The sequence below is a fragment of the Acartia tonsa genome, chromosome 4, assembly GCF_053477335.1.
Source record: "Acartia tonsa isolate MP-2025a chromosome 4, ASM5347733v1, whole genome shotgun sequence".
Lineage (NCBI taxonomy): Eukaryota > Metazoa > Arthropoda > Copepoda > Calanoida > Acartiidae > Acartia > Acartia tonsa.
Window position 1 is genome coordinate 23,391,250 of NC_137263.1, and position 21,537 is coordinate 23,412,786.

The 21,537-nt window shown below is 31.2% G+C and overlaps 1 protein-coding gene across 4 annotated transcripts in view; it reads left to right on the forward strand.

Annotated features, from left to right (window-relative positions):
• Nox (NADPH oxidase) overlaps positions 1 to 21,537 on the forward strand; it is a 196,024-nt gene that overhangs the window by 148,308 nt on the left and 26,179 nt on the right. For all 4 annotated transcript variants that reach the window (XM_080157021.1, XM_080157023.1, XM_080157022.1 and 1 more), the window contains one exon: positions 8,759 to 8,846. In XM_080157021.1, the coding sequence (XP_080013147.1) occupies positions 8,759 to 8,846 (88 nt within the window). The remainder of the gene's footprint in view (positions 1 to 8,758; positions 8,847 to 21,537) is intronic.

Sequence of the window (21,537 nt, forward strand, 5' to 3'; positions counted from 1 at the left end):
TGGGTTGACTGGTTGCACAGCCTACAATTGCCTATATAACTATCAAGGCCCTGGTCTTGGCTATTTTAATTTATTCTAGTTCTAACGATGTTCATATTTTTTTCAGTCGGGCCAGCCGTTGTATTTAACGTTACCAATCCTCCATCGTATTTTCGACTTGTTCCAAAATGTATAATAAATCTTTCCAATTGAATATGAGCAAGTATCAAAGATAAATATGCAGTTGTAAGTGCAATTTTATTTTAATTGAAACTAATTAATAATATAAATGCTTTTATTTCAATTTACAGAATCTCGAACACGCAAAGATTTGTTTTTTTCTTTTCTTGAAATATTTGTTTGATAATCTTTATTTTAAAACAAGGATGGTTAACTCTATTATTAGCGAAGTTGTAAAAATTAAAATTAATAATTTGCAGGATTTTCACAGTCAATGTGTATGTTTATATTCAGTGGCTTGCACAGGGTTTCACCTAGGGTCTGAACAATTGAAGGGGTAAAAAAGGGGGAAGGTAGTCTTACCAAAGTTGAATATTAAGTGGGGTGTTGACACTCCCTTAATTACGATTATCATTATACCTTTGAAGACTTTGATTAGACTATTAATGAATAAAAAGGCCAACAATACATTTTAAGAAAAAAAGAGTAATATATACTTTTTGTAAAAATGGAAGTTACCATGTTATACAAGAGAAAGACAGACATACTGAAACAAGCGGCTTGAAGAGTAGCCTTGCTTCTCAAAAAGATGCGTATATCTATAAATACATATTATCTTAGGATCATTCATTATCACCACACCATCAAAACTCCAAACTTTTCAACATAATCAATTACGTATAAATAGTGAGGAGGCCCCGAGCCACACAAAATATTAACTATACTATGAGTTAGAGGGGGGGGGGGGGGGTGGGGCTATGTTGATTATATGAGGGGTCAAGACTTACTCATCTCTCACTTCAACACTATTCCCGGTCCTTAAAATTCTGGCAATTTTTCATTTTCAGTTTTGTATTTACAGGGTGCTACATCTGAATGTTTTTTTTTCAGTAAAAAATATAACCTGTAACAGCCATGTAAGAATATGTAAAAAGCCCACAATGAGTAAAGTAGCCTGTTTTGATCTACAAATAACTAAAGTTTTGTTGTGATTAAGGTCTAAAGGATTGTAAAAAATATTCGAAGCAGCTTATGGTCCCTAATATAAATTACGGCACCCAATACAATTAACCAATGATAGTTCAGTATACATTTTACCATTGGTCAATTAAAATGTATACTGGCCTATCATAGGTAAAATGACGTCATACAATACAAATAACCAGATATGTATAAGTATACGTTTTACTTTTGGTCAATTAAAATATATACTCGTCTATCATTAGTCATTCGTATTGTATGACGTCATTTTTATTAGAAACTATGTTATGTTATTTTTGTTTATTTGGACATTTTTTTGAGCGGCAGCACCCTGTTTAATATACATATGTATAGAGTAGAGATGGTAGTTGGTGTACAAAACCAATTTTATAGCTTCTGAGTAACAAAAACTTTTTGTAAGAGATTATTCTTGGATTTCTTGATCCAGGATTAAAATTTGGATTGAAGTTGAAGTGTATTTTAATGGGTATCAATACATTACACATAATATTCATTATATCCCTATCTTCCCTGTAGAACCAAGAAGGGAGGGTACAATAGGCTGTCTATTAAACTATAGTCCTTAAAGTTTTATGATACCATTTCTTAATCGTTGGCTTAACAACTTTGGGGACTTCTAATGTATTTGATCCGTTGGTTCTTTAAGTGGAGTGTTTAAACGTTTCACCTAATAATTTTTAAATGAAGAAGTGGTGATTTTGTGTATTATCATTGGGGATGTACATCAATTTATCGGCCATTGTCTTATCCCTTTAGATCCCTGGGTGTGTACAATGTTAGTGTGCAGAAATAAATTAGCATAAAATAATTTGTTCTCAGTTAATTAGTTTCAGAGATGTGTTTTTTAGTAGTAAAGCAACTCTGCATATCTCTTGTATTAAGACTTGTCAGTACGTCCTATTGAGTGAAAATTAATACTTCCTTTTAAATAATAGTATTAAATATTTGACTATCGTTCTCTGGAATAAAACCCTTTTCAACCTACACACTTAATACACCTAATATTCTTCTTTTAAATATGCTTGAATTTCTATAAATCTTGGCGAATATTGGAAATTATTATTCTTGGTTTTTTTTCTTGAATGTTGTTGATCAAATTGCTAGACAATGTTTTATCATTATTTTGACAGTGCAATATTGTCTGTGTTCGCACACACACACACACACACACACACACACACACACACACACACACACACAAATTAATATTTTTAGTGGTTTTGGATTTTAATTTATTATTTATTTTCAATGATTGATTAAAGATTACTTTCTTTACATGATTTAGCGAAGAATCTAGAATCTAACTGCTGAACCAATATGGTTCTCCTTTACAGTTTAGCTTCTCATAGATCCTGGGAAGGTTTATAACTGTTTTGAGTAAGGGTACCATCATCCCCCCAAGAGAAATCGCCCCTAAAAAATGACCCCTCAAAATTTCTCTTTCTATTACAATTTAAATCAAAAGTGGAGGGTAAATTTCCCCTTACTCAAGTACAACTAGGGACGTAGCCGCTAGAATATAATGATGCAACAACTAGCTATCATACCTGTAATGTCAATTGACTGTGTAGCGTCGTTTTCAGACGGACGTACGGACATACCAAAAATATAATTATCTTACACAATATGTGTACAATGATACAATAAAGATTTTAAAGAATCCAAATTTGCAGAAAACAATTTGCAATACATAAAACAAATGCAAAAACAAAATTTGTTTGTTTGAGTTGTGTTACAAATACGGTTAGATATTACACTGGATATGCATATATTTCAACTATTAAGCTTATCAGTAAATATGATTAAGAAACATGTGTTTAGCTGCAGAACCATGCATCGCAAAGACTTGAACCAGTTGGGAGTTGGAAACGAGGTCCCCTCTCTTAAAAACTTTATAAAAGAATTTATTTTTTCTCTTTTCCAATCACAAAAAGGATAGTTAAGTATTTTCAATGGACCGTGGTTTAGTTATTCAAATGGTTTGAAGTCTTTTTTGACCAAATAATTAGTAAAAAGACATTTACACTATATAATAAAAGTCTAATTTCACTAAGAATATTTAATTTAAAAACATCTATAAAGTAGGAGGAGATTCCTTATCATATAATAATACAAGTAGAATTTTCCACCTCTCAACTTTTACTGTCTAAAATCTTATCATTGCACATTTTCAACAAAAAAATGTGGGGGGAGAAAAATGTGCTTTATTTCAATACTTAATGGATCAACTGTTTTTCTTTTTTGATAGCAGTGCATTTGTTTATGACATGAATAGGATGCAAGATAGGAGATATTGATGTGCTAAATTGTCGATACATATTTTTATCTTATGTAGTGCGGAGGTTGAATTGTCTATTGTTTTCAAGAGTAGATAATGTTATCCTAGTTCTGTTTTACAAAAAAAACTTTAGATGCATTTTTTTCGAATAGACTGTAGTATTTTCAAAAGCTAGGATCTCAAAAAATTGTTACCGCTCTATTACACTGTAATCTATTCGATTTCCTTACTGATATGCACATAAAAAGATTATCTTTAAAATGCAGCAGGCTGTTTTATTCATGTTACATTTTATCAACTGACCTGTCATTCAAAAAAATGATATAAAAAAGGTTTTATGATGATTGTTACATGATGTAATGTAGTAGTAACTTGAGTCGTGTAGAGACTGTAAAAAAGGACACACTACATATGGGTTTTGTAGCGAAGCTACTCTGCAATCATCGGATTAATTAAATCTTTGATAGTTGTTTAAGTGATAATATTAAGTTTCTTTTTACTGATCAAAATGTCTCTATATTCCTTTGTCGCTTTGATTGCTTAATCTTTATCTGTAAGTAATACTTGATTGTGATAATGGTTTACACAAGATCTAAAAATTGGCCCACGTCTGATATTATAGCAGTGTATGATCAAAATTTTATAGCACCTATAAAATGACATACTGGCCTATTAGTCAATTAAACTGTATACTGGCCTGCCATTGGTAATTTAGTCTGTGTATTGGCCAATCATTGGTTATTTTTTATTGTATAACGTCATTTTTAAAGGCACCACACAGGGGTTCCCTTTTGTTCTACTTCAGCTTTTTCAAAAAGCTTTTCAACAATTGTCAATGGTCGTTCTTGTTGTGTATGTAAGTAAGTATGTCGAGGCGGTTTATTCAATTTGAAATGGGTTGTAACAAATTGTATTTGTGATGAGCATACTGCTTCAACTAGGGATAAAGGGGATGGGTAAAAGTGTTTTGGAATAGTTATTTATCGTATCGCCGATATTAAAATGAAAAATATAAGATTAAAACTAGTTGTGTTGGCCTTGAGAGGCCGGAGGCCCGGGATAACAAAACTGATTATGATCGTTTATTTAGATATTCGTGGAAATTTGTCTGTAATACGATGAAATACGTGATTTTACAGTATGGCTGAGAACCGGTTCTAATCAAGCATATATTAATCGGTTTCTAAGCCATACTGAAAATATATTTTACATAGCAGGGAGAAAAAGTAAACAAAGCAGTCTTCCTTTACTAACTTACTAGACCTCTACACTTTAAGATCTCTACAATGTGAAATAAATAGCCTAAAATCACCCCAATATTTGTGGTTTCTTTGTAAATCATACGTAAATCTGAAGAGAGACATTATTTTAGGTATTTAGCTACATACAAGAAACCTTACTACTTTATATAATAGGCTTACCAAAAAATATTACATTAAATCTTTAAAGATGGCATTTTTGTTTCAATGACATTAGGTCAACAAATAAGTTTAGATCACTTAGGGTGAAAAATTTTTTTTTTTATAAAAAATGGCCATAAAAATGACGAGAAATAATTAAAGAATTGTTTTGAATTGGCGGAAGAAGTGAAAACTATATGCCTTTTGGAAAAAAGACATAACAAATAATCAATTTATTCCTGTAAAGTAAAGAGATTGTGCTAGATTTCATAAATTCATACCCCCGCATTTTCACAGATCAAACAACGTAATATTGTCCATAAAAAAATTTAGTTGGCATTTTACTAATTACAGTAAGAAATTAAAATCTAATTAACTCAATTTGTGGTAATTTGAGTCTTAGAGGACACTGCCTTCAATATCACCTAAATTTCTTAGCAAATAAATGGTTGAGAACATTGACGTAATTAGGGTTTTAACGCAGGGGTGTAGACACCCCTAATCCCCCCTCCCCTCTTCCACACCCCTATGAATGAATAGATAATATTTCAAAATCATTCTTCAATCTTAAAATAAAATTCAATTATGTAGAAAAAACAGTTTTGTAAAAATGAGCCATACATATTTTCATACCTAGTCTATGGCTTGTAAAGCCCAGCCCTAGCCCCGGGGGGTCCCTCCTAACCTCTCCCCCCACCCCCCACTGTCACTAGATTTTTGCTCCCAATCTTCCGCCTTCATAAACGTCTCAATTTAGCTTAAAGGCGTTTCTGTAGGATTACAAACTAATTTTATTTAGTAAAGCATTATTGAAACTTTAGAGTCATGCGAAGGAAGTTGTGGGTTTCGTCATATTTTCACAGTAGCTTTTCTCCTACTTCTAGCCCCTGCGGGGGGCTCTAACCATGCGGGGTCAAATGCCTAACCCTGCGGGGCAATCGCCTAACCTAAAATAATCTTTCAAAAGCTACTGTGAAAATACGACGAAATCAGCAACTTCGTCTTCTTCACATGACCCAAACTTTATATTTGTTAATCTGTATGTTGGAAGTAAAAGCTATTGCAATTTCGAGGACATATTACTTGTCCTCTAATCTTAAAAGGAAACAAATAAATTATTTTAGTTAATGGAGGTTCCAATTATAGAATGGTAAAAAATTTAAGCATTTGAAACGATAAAGAGAAAAATATAGTTACTATGCATTCCCTTGAAATTATTAAAAAACAGCTAAAAATTTTAAGTTGTGTTTTTTTCGGAACAATCTTTTGAAGTTCTAATTTTGGTTGAATAGATTTGGTTGTTACTTATTGTATACTTTTGGTATGGCAACTTTTTATTCAAAAAGAAATTTTAACCTTTCTATCTTTGGATATGTATCATATATTTGTAAAGTAAAATCAGTAGGTAAAAGATACGCTAAACAAGGATGACAACTTACATAAGTAGCGAAGCTCAAAAAAATCATGGAATTGAGTTGTATATCAGATGCTCAGTTCTCATAATAATATAAAAAAAGAAAGAAAATATGCAAGACAATCACGAAACCAACAACAACTGTGTTGATTTTTTATTCTTGATTTAGTCACAACAAGTAGAAACATTAATCTTTAATCACTTTGGACTCCAAAACCCAATACCATTTTATTTTCATAGAATACTTAATACATAAAAATCAGTGGATAAAAAGTTTTTACTTTTTCCTTTAACTATTAATATATACTCTTCAATTTGGAAAAAGATGATCAATTTAATTGCATTTGACCTATCCTTAATTACTTAATTTATAACCATTTTTTTTTGTATCTGATAAAGTTTTATAGCTGAAATGTGATATTAATTTTGTTTAAAAATTTCTATCTTTATTTTTATTTCTGGTTTTTATTATTATTGTTCTTTATTTTTTTCTCTTTGCCTTTTTTAACTTAATCAAGATGAAGAAATGGGGCTACTCCCCCCCCCCCACCCCCTCCTTTATGATTCAGTGATTTACCATTTATTTCTCCAAAGTTGGCAGTTCCAAGATTATATGATTTAATTTGGTATCCATATATGGGAGCATGTTTATTTCAGCTTTAGATTTATTGATAGTTTATCAAACTAAAGGAGCTTCAAATATTTTGATTCTTTTTTTACTTAGTTATTTTAATATTTCTTTTTCATTTGCTTTCAGCTAATATTTCATCGACAACCATCAATTTTTATAAACTACTTTTTAAACATGAGACTTTGTAATTTTTTTTTGTATTCATTGCCATATTGACGGCTGCTGCTGCAGAATATTCAAAATGACATCAATTGCTGCGGCTGCTATTCCTCGCAATATCTGGCAGGTGGCTGCCGATGCTTTCTCTAAAAGAGTGCGACTTAATAAGTGGTCAATTTTATGTTACTTCTTAAATTTAGAAAATCCTAATATTTATTAAACTCTAATGAAGTCAGACACATTAACCTTTATAATATAAGCCAAATAAGCACACAGCCTATAAAATATATTCCAGCTAGGCTTCGAAACCGATTAATATCAGGTGGATAAGGAACGGTTTTCAGTCACACTGTAATTCATGTAATGTATCGTTTATATCCAGTTTTCTTCGAATAGACAAATTAGCAATCATAGAATCAAAGCCTTCGGCATCTCGCTGCTAACAAAACTGGTTTTAATCTTATAATTGTACATTTTTATTTTCGCGGATAGCTGTTTATGCGTTAAATAACTATTATAATATTTGCCTAATTTGATGTTTGAGTGACAGTGTTGCAATGATATTTGTTTGAGAATATGATAATCTTATCAGCGCCTGGCTAGGGACACGCCCGACACTAAAATAGAATCATGTATTGGCCCGTTTATTTGGGAAATAATGGGATAGGCAAATAAAGCTTTTTATAGTGCTTATAAAAAATGACGTCATACTTAAAATGACCAATGATAGGACAATACACAGACTAAATTACTAATGGCAGGCAAGTATATATTTATTTGACCAATGGTAGGCCAGTATGACATCATTTTTTTAGACACTAAGAAAACTTCATTTTTGAGCTATTAGCAGAGATTCCTGTTGAATTAATTTCAGGACAGAAATTTTAAAATCATAAGATTTAAACAAGTTTTTTTCCGGCCCCCCGGAATAACAAAAATGGTTTTCCATTTTAATATCAGCGGAAAGCTGTCTATAATATGTTGCAATAAATAACTTTTATTTCCTGAATAATTATTAACAATAACTACAGTCCTGACAATAAATGTAAACGCCTAGAAAATCCCAACTCAAAAAAGTATTTAAGTCTTAATTTGATTTTAATATAGACTATAAAAATATGATAACTTGTTGAAGTGAATATAAATAATTTTCCAGTATAGATTCGAAACCAAATAATATCTGCCAATTAGAACCGGTTCTTAGTCATACTAAAAAATCATCTATAGAATCGTATTAAAGACAATTTTCCATGAATAACAAAATAAAAATCTTAAAATAAATACCAGTTTTGTTACCCCGTGGATCGGCACATCTAGGGTAAGATTTTTAAAGCTGTCTATAATACGATGAGATAAATTGTGCAAAGGTTTGAATTAGTTTTAAATGACTCCATCTTATATTTACAGACTTAGGTGTACCTAAATATCTATCTTATAAATATTACATCAATGGATATAGAATGTACGTGGATATCATGACAGGGGGAAATCGTCAATTTATGTTGCTAATATGGAACTCTTTTATTAGTCTGTTCGTTGATCCAGTAAGAGAAGAGGCAATGGGGTGTAGAGGTTGGATTGGAGGGGGGGGGGGGGGGGGGAGGACGTTGTTTTAGCCCGATGCGAGTTTTACTTAATTAGAGAACATGAAAATCTGTTGTAACATCCAAGTAATTATATTTCCATTTTTCCAACTAATATTATTATTATTTCAGGAGGGTTGTGACGGTATAACAGTTGATGATTTGAAAGACCAGCTGCAGAGGCACGAGGGTTTATTAGAAAACCTGACCATTAGTATAGGTAAGCAAACATTTTCTGTCCTTTCATTTTTCCATCCTGACATTAGCTTTTAATTAGAATTTTAATGGTTGTCAGTTATGATATCTGTGTACTTTTGACATTAAAACTTGTTATATTACATTAAAGTAATATGGTGATTTAGGATATTTTGACATTGTGTCCCTTGAAAATTTTACAGTGAAAACTACACTCCATTCTTGCAGGCCTGTTGATAAGCTAGGTCTTTATGTACAAGTATAGCATAATCCTTCAAAAATGTAAACAGTACTGGGATAGTATAAATATATTGTTTCTTTTCATAAATTATCTTTTTTCATCTATTATCAGCATTCCAGAATTTAAGGAGAAAAAGGTACATATTACTTTTTTTTATAAATGTGAATTTTTACTTTAAGTTAAATTAAAGCAAAACCTAAATGGTGGAATAGTAAGATTTTATTGCCCCACATGAAGCCTTTTCAAGCATTTAAACTCCACCCCTTTAATTTCATCAGGGTTTAGGAAAAAAGATTTAGAAAAACAATTGGACAGAGCACCTTTAAAGAAACGGTATGCTAAACTTGTAAATTGTTAATTTTTACACAATTCCTCTCAATAAAATAATAGTTATTTCTTCATCGTATTATAAACCGCTTTCCGCGGATATAGAATGTACAATTATAAGATTAAAACTAGTCTTTTTAGCCCCGAGGTGCCGAAGGCACCGGCTAAAAGAACTGGTTTTAATCTTATGATTGTACATTTTTAAATTTGTAGAAAGCTGGATATAATACGATGCTAGACATAGTTTTTTCGTATGGATGAGAACCGGTTCTTATCCACCGGATTCGAAAGAATACGAGAAAATCTTTGTTTTCACTGAAAGTCTTTTTGTATAGTTTTAAATTTTTCTGATTAGAGAGAATGTCTTAGCCCTTGTTAGGAGCTTCAAATAAAGTTATTGCAATGATAGGATTAAAACACTAGGCCAATTTTTATATAAATGTTATTATTACTTATTTAAATCTTTATCTGTGTTTCCAAGCAGGCAGGGAAGGGACATTGGGCTGTTAATTACACTAGTCCTCAAAAATTATAATACCATGTGTCCAAACGTTTCTACCTCTATTTGTAATCTAAAGAAGGGGTGATTTTGTGGTATCATCATTGGGGATGTATATCAATTGATCGGCCATAGTCTTATCCCTTCACATCCCTGGTGTATAGTTACTGTTGTATTCATTGTGTCCATACTCGTCTTAATGGCCAGAAGGAGAATGCTTACAAAGGAGCACACACAGGTCTTTCTCACAGGGATCTAAAGGGATAAGACAATGGCTGATAAATTGATTTGAATACCCAATGATAAATCACAAATTTACACCTACATAGATTACAATTAGATACTGAAGTAAATCAACTAACCAATCAAAATTCAATTAAAGTCTTCAATGAATATTGAATAAGCAACGTTACTGTAAACTTTTGGGGACTAGTGTAATAAACAGCCCAATGTCCCCTCCCTCCTTGTCTTTCTGGCCATGTATGTAATGTCAAGGATTTCATGGATAGGACAAAAAATTATTCTTTCCTCCCAATTTTGATATGTAAAATTTGGCTCTTTTAAATGAAGCTGTTTTATAGTGCCTATAAGAATGACGTCATACAATATAATTGTCCACCGATTGGCCAATAAACAGACTAATTAACCAATGGCAGGCAAGTATATATTTTAATTGAGCAATGGTAGGCCAGTATGACATCATTTTTTTAGACACTAAGAAGAACTTCCTTGTAAATAATCCAAGTAGAAAGGGTTGTAGATTAATTAAACAGCACTTATCCCCCTCCTCCGTGATTTGTATATGTAACTCATTTACATTACTTCATTTAAATAATGTGGAATTTGAACAGCAAAGAAAAACCAAGTTAGATTTACAAAAAAAGCTGCATTGTCTACAACTTTTCTGCCAATCAAAAATAAAGGTGTTTGGCATATAGAATTAAAGACATTTGTAAGATGAACTTTTGTCTTAAATTGACCAATAATTAGAATATAACACTACTATTAATCTTTTGGAATATTTGTAATTATATAGTGCCAATAAAAGATGACGTCTTATAATACAAATTACATATGGTAGGCCAATACACAGACTAAATTACCATTGGCAGGCCAGTATACATTTAATTGACCAATGGTAGGCCAGTATGGCGTCATTTTTATAGGCACTATTAAAAGCATTATTTATATATTTTTATATGTCCAAAAAAAAAATAATATTTCTTGCATATGTTTCTTATTAATATTAATATTTTGCTCATTTTTGTCCACGCTTTTCGTTTATGGTTTAGAAATGAAATTGTACAATGTACTAAATTGGTTCACTTGTGTTCCTTCACGTACCTACATCAAAAGTTCCGAAGGTGCAATAAAAAGGGATTTTATGCATTAACCAAGCTTTTTTTGTCCATGATTCGTCTATCTATAAATTTGGCAGAACGATAAATTAGTATACAACAGCCAGGGACTTACCTGTTAAGCTTTGGGTTCTATTGTTATATCAACAAAAATTAAATTGTCATCTAATTGGAAGATAGAGGTTTGTGGTAGTACACTTTACTGATATTGATATAAATATCAGGCAATATCTACGTCAGTTCAGACCACTTATAATAAAAATGTCGACATTCTACTTGAAATTACATATCACCACTAAGCTTAAGCTCAACAGGGCCAACCGCCCTCCAACATATCGGCCCCCAAACACTCTGCCAACAACCCTCCGAAAAATACCTTTCCCCTTTTTATTTGCCATATAACATTTACTGGTGTGGGTATTAAAATGATGCTTGTTTATTAAAGCGGCTATTTTATAGTTTTTTTTATCATTATTATGTACAATTATGATTTCTACAGCTACAGTATTGAAATAAGCTACTTATTTCATAACTTCAAATAAGAAAAAGAAGTAAGGCAAACTTTGAAATACATTAGTAGTTACTTAAGCTTCAATAAGCTTTTAAAGTTTTACCTACATATACTGTATAAACCATATTCTAGTTCGTCCAAAGTAAAACGTGTATGTTATAACATTAGTGAAGAATACTACCAAATATTTTCAATGACAGATTTTTTAAATTGCAAGAAGATTTTTAAAAAGATTTTTAAAGAAGTGGGGTCTTTTTGTTGTAGCTTAAAATATCAGTATAACTACTGAACAAATTGGCTTCTCCATTTAAGAGATGCTCCATAAAGGTCGTGAGTTGGTTACGGACTGTTTTATTTTTAGATTCAAGTTTTGGTACGTTATTTTTTGCTATTTTCTACCTACCTATTCCCCTTTCGGAACCACTAGTCTGTAATAAAATAGAATAGCTACTCTAGTTAACAGCTATCCACTCAATTCTCACCCCTGCTCAGCCACGTCGTCGCCCACGTTTTTTATTACCCAATATATTTCGCAACTTTTTTTGCAGATTGAAAGTGAAATATAATTTGAAGGGTTGTCCGTTTTCAGGGAGCGTTGCCAACAATTTACATGTTCAATATACTTTGGCTTTAGATTTTGGCTTCAATTTATTATAGAAAAAAAAACAATCTATTGAAATTGATTAAATAGTTTAAAAAATATTGAGAACTTATGATAACTTGTAAAAGGATAAAATGTTGGTTTTGGGATTTTGGCTATTTTAATAGAATTTTTTCCACTAAATTTGTTATTATATTTATTGTCTTCTAGCGGCTAAGCCCCTAGAGGCCTCTAGAAGACTTTAGTAAGGTTCATCGATTTGCGAGTTCCTTTGCTACACACACACACACACACACACACACACACACACACACACATAGAGACACATAGACACCCTGTTGCTTTTATATAAGAATATGATTATTTGAGATCTTGCTCATAACTCAACTCAAAGTTGAAAGTTTAACTATTGCATCAAAGATTTGCGGTTGACTGTCCAGCGTGTTAAATTTTACAATAAAGTTTTATCCAAGAATTGTCTATCAGAAAAAAAAGATCAATGTTTTTTACAACATTACCAAACTATTAAATTTAAAGGTGAAAAATCAGGATTTTAAACAGTTTGAGTTTTTTTAGTTTGTATAAAGTATTTTCTGTAAATGATTTACTTGAAAATGAACTTTTGTCTATGCATAATATTGATCGCGCTAATTTATGAGCCAATACAATCAGAAAAAAGGGACAATAGGCTGTATTACACTTGTCCTCAAAGTTTTATATTAACGGTTTCGTACTCGTTGGCTTAACAACTTTGAGGACTTATATTGAATTTTGATTGGTTGGTGCCCTAAGTTGAGTATCCAAATGTTTCAACCACCAAGTGGTATTTTTGGTATCATTAATGGGGATGTATAGCAATTAATCGTCCATTGTATTATCCCTTAAGATTTTGCTAACTTCTTTATTGGGATTGAGATTCGAACTGACTTATTTCCAAGTTTTATCAGAAGGTACGAATAAGGAATTTAGCCAAAGGAAATACCAACTGTGTAAATTATACAATGAAATAAAGAATTGATAGGACAATTATTGAATAAATGATGATCTGAGCTGCTTAGTTAAGGCCTCAAATTTTGTATGATCTCTGTAATTACATAAATATGAGACACGCAATGCCACATTGTGCTACAACAAAAACATAAGTTGATGGTTTGTAGTAAAAAATAGGTTCTAAAATGTGTTTTTCTTGAAAAATTTTTTGCACAGCAAATTCATCATAATTAACTAATAAAATTAAACTTTACATTTATGCTTTGATGACCAAAATTGCCAAAAATATGACTGAATGAACGTTATAATAACGTTTTCTTGTTCGTTGGCTTAAAAACTTTGGGGACTTTGATCGAATTTTGATTAAGTTGAGTGTCCAAATGTTTTAATCACTAATTGAAATCTACAGAAGGGAAAATTTTGTATATCATTATTGGAGATGTGCATCAATTTATCGGCCATTGTCTTATCCCTCTAGATCCCTGGTATTACCTACAACTTAATTTAAATGCTATGCCAGTGTGATGGATAGTAGGACAGACGGATGATTTACATTTTAACCACTGAGTCTTAATCTTTACACCTCTCAGAAGGTGTACATACACTAATGCTAAATTTAGACACATTTTTAAATATTTTAAATTATCTCCATTTTCTCGTTTTTTGCAAGCCCCGTGTTAAGATATTGATCTTACTTATTTCAACTAGGGGGAATGCCTTAGCTGTTTGATCCACTAAATACTTTATAATAATTGTAGGAATAATCTTTGGAAGTTTGATTTTTATCCCATTTACTATCTATTCCAAATGATAAGTTTCAATAAAATAATGCTAAGGGTGCAAATTTTGATTCAAAATAATTATGAATCATTTTCTTATTGTATTTGAATTTTGATATCTTGATCCATCCATCCATCTTTCCATCTAGCCAGAGAGATATCTTTATCTATATTCTTCAAACTGTTTTTGTTTGTCTAGGGTAGCTCATCAAAACCAAATTCACTGTTTCATTATTTATCTATCTATTCATAATGCTCACTACTCTTGATCAGGGAGGGAGGTGACATGGGGATATTTATTACACTAGTACCCAAAGTTTTCTTATTCGTTGGCTTAACAATTTTGGGGACTTTTATTCAATTTTGACTGGTTGATTTAATAAGCTTAGTATGCAATCGTTTAAATCACTAATGCCAATCTAAAGAAGATTTACTTTTTGTATCATCATTGGGGATGTACATCAATTTATCAGACATTGTCTTATCCCTTTAGATCCCTGCCAAAGAGCATAAAAACAAAGATGATGTTTTGTCAGGGAGGGAGAGGACATAGGGGCTTAAGTTAAACAACTTCCCTTTCTTTTACCTTACAGCAATGGGCAATATTTTTAATTTGGGAAAAGATAATTTTGTCACTATTGTTCAATCTCTGTTTTCATGTGTTTGTTAAAAAGAAACTAGAGAAGTTTTACCCCCAGGAGGTGCGGACTATTTGGGAAAATAATTGAGTTGGGTTGATGTAGGGATCTAAAGGGATAAGACAATGACTGATACATGGATTGACATCCCCAATGACGATACACAAAATTACCCCTTTTGTAGATTAAAATTAATGGTAGAAACGTTGAACACTCAATTTAATGAACCAACCAATCAAAACTCACTAAAGTCCCCAAAGTTGTCAAGCCAACGAATAAGAAAACGTTATTATAAAACTTTGGGGACTAGTAAAACAGTCGATTGTCCCCTCTCTCTCTGGGGTTGATGAATAAGAAAGAAATAGTTGTTGAGGCGCCCTCCTGCTTCCTTGCGTTTTTTACCCCCTGTGCGTCTCTACTCCCCTGCGCCCCCTGCTAGCTAACAGCAAAGATAAAAACAGCTTCCTATTATTGAAATTAACCATTTGAAGAATTAATTTACCATTTTTTACACACAACAACTTTCTTTTCAATATTTTTCAATTGCAAATGATTTAAGATACATTATATATTTACTTGTGACTTTGTCCCTAGCCTATATAGAATCGAAGCTATTGAGATATCTAAAAATTTAAAATCACCAACTAATGTCTCACCTCCTAAGAAAATAGCTTAAAACCACCGTAGGACCAGTAGTTATATTCCATGGAGAGTAGAGCCCAATCGGTTAAGCGGTTAGCAAGACATAAGCTTCAGACGGACGGACATCGTTCTACTTTGTATTGTAGATGTTGGATAAATGTTTTATTGGAGTTTGGGATTTCCCTTTTGAGAGGTGGGAATTCCTAAAAGTATTCCATTAATAAGTTCCACCAGACATTTCTCTAATATTTAATGACGGTCAAGCACTGTTTAATTTTGAGTGTCAAAGGCTGTTAGATTAATTATGCTACACAAAACACACACCAAAAGATTTAGACTGATTTTCTATTTTGGTTGACCTATCCCCCCAAAAATATACAATTGTCATTATCGATATGTATGAAGCTTTCTTTAAAGTTACAAAAAGTTAGCTGTAATTGAAAACTCATTTAATATTTTAACATTTTAGAACTTAATTCTAGAGATGTTTCGCTTATAACAGTGTGCCTAATCGGAATTAATGTTTATGAAAGAAAAGGGGACTCTCTGACAATGAACTATAACAGAAATCGTCAAGCTAAATTTGAAATCTATAGGATAATTTTAACATGCTTAAATAAAGTACAAAATGAATGGTCAAATTGCAATAAATGTCCAACATTGTTCAAGAGCAAATTTTGCAGCAGAACCTTGTAAAGCTGACAATATGATATTATTATTATTATAATATTCGCATTCAATAATTTCCCATCCTATCAAACATTACACGGCAAATTTGTTGTAAATTTAATTGTGCTAAAGTCATGTAGCTACATTAGGCTTGTTCAATATTAGCATTTTTAGATTTTCTGTATTTTTAGGAGGAAAATATGTCTTTAAAAAGACCAAAATAACAATGTGTAGATGTTGAAAAACATAAAAAATCCGAATTAAGGTATAAGACAATGGACGATAAAATGATGATAAATAAAATTGCCCCTTCTTTAGATTAAGATTATTGATTGAAAGTAAGTTTTTGCGACAACAATTAATAAAACGTGGTTATATTTTTGTTTTGAACAGTGCTAATGTACAACTAAAAGACAAAAGGTCCAAACTCGCCCCGCTATCATACCAGCCAAATGAATTTGCTATCTTTTATGACACATAAATTACAACGTCACCAGGGGTTGTGTGCGCAGTATAAGAGTCAGAATTATCCAGGGATGTGGAGCCGCAGGATTTAAAAAAAAAATTTCTGTAAACAGTAGAATATGGGTGTAAATATGAAAAAAGCATACCTGTGAAGATGGGCAGGTTTAAGACTATTTTAAGTAGTTAAAGTAGAGCTCTTATAAGAAAGATAGTTCATTAAAAAAGTATCTTTTCTCTTTTTAATTCTTTCTTATACTCGGAGAAGGTAGCCGTGGGTTCACATCACTGGAAATATATTAAATATTAGATAATGAACAATAAAATATCAACTATTATAGAAAGTGACGCCTAAGTACATTAAAATTAATGATATAATTAAAAATTTAAATAAAAAGGGCATTGTTGACAAATCAGAAGTCTGTAAAAACCACAAAACACAAACCAAAACACAGATACACAATCATACATTCACACAACAATACAGACAGATAGACAGACAAACCAGCGATCTAAAGGGATATGAAAATGGCCGATAAATTGATGTACATCCCAAATTTTGATACACAAAATTACACCGTCTATAGATTACAATTAGTGGTTGAAATGTTTGAACTCTCAACTTAATGAACCAACTAATCAAAATCCAATAAAAGTCTCCAAAGTTGTTAAGCCAACGAATAAGAAAACTCTATTATAAAACTTTGGGGACGTATGAAATAAACATACCAATTACCCTCCATTCCTGCAGACAAACCCACACAGACAGACACACAGACAGACAGCCTGACACTATATAGTTGTACACACGAGACCAACCACATTACAATATTAATGGACATTGATTAGAATATTGATATTGCCTCTCCTCCCATTGTAAGTATCAAGGTGTAATCAAAATCTTTCAAACATGCAAGGTGGACAGGGATGCCAGGTTTTTACGTCAGAATTCAAAGTTGCAACTTTTAGTATTCAAAGAATTAATAATTTGACAATAACAATACAAATTCTTGGACTGTAAATTATCCTGGTCTTCAAAGTTTTATAAACACTTGCTTGGTGCTTTTGTTTATTATAATATGAGGTGTACATCAATAGGAAAATGAGACTGTTAAATTCCAATTTTCGCCACTTTTTCTTAAGTTTTCAACCCTGCTTGAAAGAGAGAATGAGAATGTTAATGTGTTTCCATTAAGATTCTCATGTGATCTAGACCTCACCAGCCAATACACCAATACGCATTCAATTTATCATAATAATTTTTAAAAGTTCGTCTGAAATTTTGTTTGTCTGTCTGTCAATCTGTTAGACTCAGAGTGCCTAAATGACGTTATATATACCTACTATTGGTCACTTAAAATGTATACTGGCCTGCCATTAGTAATTTAGTCTGTGTATTGGCCTATCTATGGTCATTTGTATTGTATGACGTCATTTGTTTTATAGGCACTATAAAGAGCTTTTTTCACTTATTCACATTGACTGTCAGTAACTCCGCCTTGGTGGATATTGGATTACCTCAGTTGACATTGAAGCTAGAGCTCTGATTTTTCTTGTAAACATTCAATCATAATGTAGCTTTTTAAAAGTATATAATACATCCTTGACGGTTGGGCTGCTTAATTTGGCATCTTTTATTTAAATTATAATAAATCATTGTTATTTTAGAAGTCTCTGCGACCTTAAAAACAGTCAAAACTATCTATTTTTTACCTAAACAAAATATCCCTTGTATAATTTTTACAACTATGCATTTAATTAATTACACATAATATAGGTTTACATTTGATTATATAGAACTTTGAAAAATGAATATAAATTAAATGGGCATGATATGGGCGAATTATTAATTACATAATAGGTAATTGTTTGGTCAAATCAAAACTGAATCAATAGACAGTCGGTTTTACTGATTGCTTAGCCTCTAGTATGTAAGATCCAGGCGAATGTATTTTTTAGGGGTGGGAAAGTATATAACCAATTAATATCCTCTGTATTTGAACCAGTTCTTAGTAATACTGAAAAATCATATTCATATTCTTGACAATTTTCCACGAATATTAAAATATAAATAACTAAATTAATACCAATTTTGTTAGCTCGCTCTAACAAAACTGTTTTCAATCTTAATTTTTTTTATTATAATATCCGCGGAAAGTTGTCTATAATATGATGCGATAAATAACTCTTATTACCTCTTAGATTCTTATATCTGGATAAAATAAAAGTTACTTTACCCGTGATTTAATACTTCCTTCATTCTTGATTAATCTGAAAATGAAAAGATGACTTTCTAAACTAAAGATATTCATTGATTTTAAATCAATTTTTACTGTCTGGAATCATTAAATAGTTCAAGATTATTTAAATGATTATAACTTATTTTTTCAATTTTATAAATGAAATTGTTATAGTTTTTTAAGGAAAAAATATAATGGCGTTAAAAAATTTGTTTACTGTTATATGGAAGAAAGGCATATTTAAGTAAAAAAAAAGGCTGTGTCGCTAAAATGCAAAATGGACGATAAGTTAATATACATCTCCAATGATGATACACAAAAATTACCCCTTCAGTAGATTACAATAAGTGGTTGAAACGTATGGACAGTAAATTTGATAAACCAAGCAATCAAAATTCATTTTAAGTCCCCAAAGTTGTTAAGAAAACGTTGATATAAAATTTTTGGGACTTGTGTAAGAAAAAGCCTATTGTCCACTTTCTCTCTTTAAACCACCTCTTATTTATGTGTGTTATAATGTTTAACAAATATGACCATGCGGAAATGAATGCACACCCATTTTTTAAATCTTTACATTCATTATGTGAATCCAATCATAAAATCGCGGCATTTCTAGTTTTTATGTCCGTAACCGCAGCTCAAGTTAGGACCTGGCGGGGATACTTAATTAAAAATCATGTTTAAAAACTAATTAATGGCAATAGAGTTATATCCCTAGATGGACACTTAGGCATAAAAGTCTGTTCAACATAAAAAGGAATCTCTAGCAGACAATGGGTTTTGCTTTTATTTAGACAAATATGATTAATCCTATATAAGTTATTAAAGTTTTAGACGATATAATTTCTCAAAAGTTACCTTTACATGAAAAAAATCAACTATATAAAGCTGACTTATATGAACGTAATTAGTGCCCTTTCGTACCAAAAAAAATCCAGATTTTAACCATTAATATGGCCGGGTTGTTCCCCTACACTATGTTTTTATTGGTCCATTTAATATATTAAGGATCTAATTCTTATTATGTTTATTCTAAGGGCCTTGTCTATTAACAGTCTGTGCCAGATTGAAGAGGGTAATATCTCGGACATCAACAAATCCCAATCTTCTACGGTCAATTATTTAACTTCTATTAACTTTTTTTTCTCACATAAAAGCCGTTTACAATTTAATAGAAATAAAAAATAGCATTTTATACGGTCGTGTCCCTTGTTAGTTTTTTCATTAACCTGTCTTTTCAAAAAAAATTCTATTCATTTTTTAAATAGAATAAATGTTATTAATTTAAATTTTAATAATATGGTATGTTACTTAAACTATACTTGTGAGTGTAAAAGGCTTAGGACACTTAATAAAAAAATAAAGCCTTTATAAAAGATATGAGTATACTGTAAAAAGATTATTTTGTCCAAGATTCTCTTCTTTCTCTTACTTTGTGTTTTCTAGAATGCATTTTGTCATACTAAAATTCAGAGAGAGAGGGTACAAAGGTCTCTTTATTTCACTTGTCCCCATAGTTTTATAAAAACGTTTTCTTATTCGTTTGCTTAACAACTTTGGGTCTACTTTTGATTGGTTTAATCATTAAGTAGGGTGTTCAAACGATTTAACCACTAATTTTAATCTATTAAAGAGATATTTTTGTGTATCAACATTGGGGATGTACATACATCAATTTAATTGCAATTGTCTTATCCCTTTAGATCCTTAGAAAAATTCAACACTAAACAGTTTTGTAGTAGCTTCGCTCCTTTAAAAATGACAGAAAAAAAACTAATTAAAAATATGTATTTTTCTCTGACCAACATATACAACATGCCACGATGGTTCAAATTATGTCTTAATTTTTTTTTTAGGAAAAAAAACTCTAAAAAATGTTTTGTATATCAAATTCCTATCTATATTGCATATTGTATTATGTACATAATTACTTGCTACACCAGTTTACCTGTTAAAACACATTATGTTAAAATTACATTTTACACTTTTTCTGACTTTTTAAAAATTACATTTACACTTTTTCAAACTTTTTTCGTTTACCATATTGCCTATTAATCAGCCTTTACTTATGCTTAAAACATTAATATTTTCGTGTTTTTTAGTAATTAAATATTTACCACATAAATATCATGGATTAAGGATATGCTACTAGAAGATAAATTAATTAAACAAGTTATTAATATTGAGTACACCAATAAAATGAAACTATCCCATGTCTTAAATCTACAATTAGAAGAGCATAAAGCCATTCCAGGACCTATGTAAATTTTCTTAGATAAAGGACTCAATCTGATCAGTGGTTAACGAGATCATATCGTACAGACAAAAAAACGTTAAACTATTAAAATCTTTATCATCGTATTATAGACAATTTTCTAAGAATATTAAAGAAAAATCATAAATTAATACCAATTTGGTAAGCCCTGGCTTTCGGCCATTCGGGGCTAACAAAAATTGTTTTAATCTTATTATTTTTCATTTTAATATCCGCGGAAAGCTGTCTAATACTATGCGATAAAAAACTATTATTTTGCCAAAGGCCAAGTTTTGTCCTTGTGTGAAAAATGGGTGGGACCTATTGCTACACTTTATTGCTTGTTTATAGATTTAGATTGAAGGCATTTCCCGAGATTTTATTACACTTTGTCTTATCATAAAGTTATCTTGGTCCAGCCCCTGATCAAGTTTGTTTAAACATGAGAATAAATTTCAATTTTATTGTCGATACTATATTGATTTAAAACCGTTATATTAGTGCA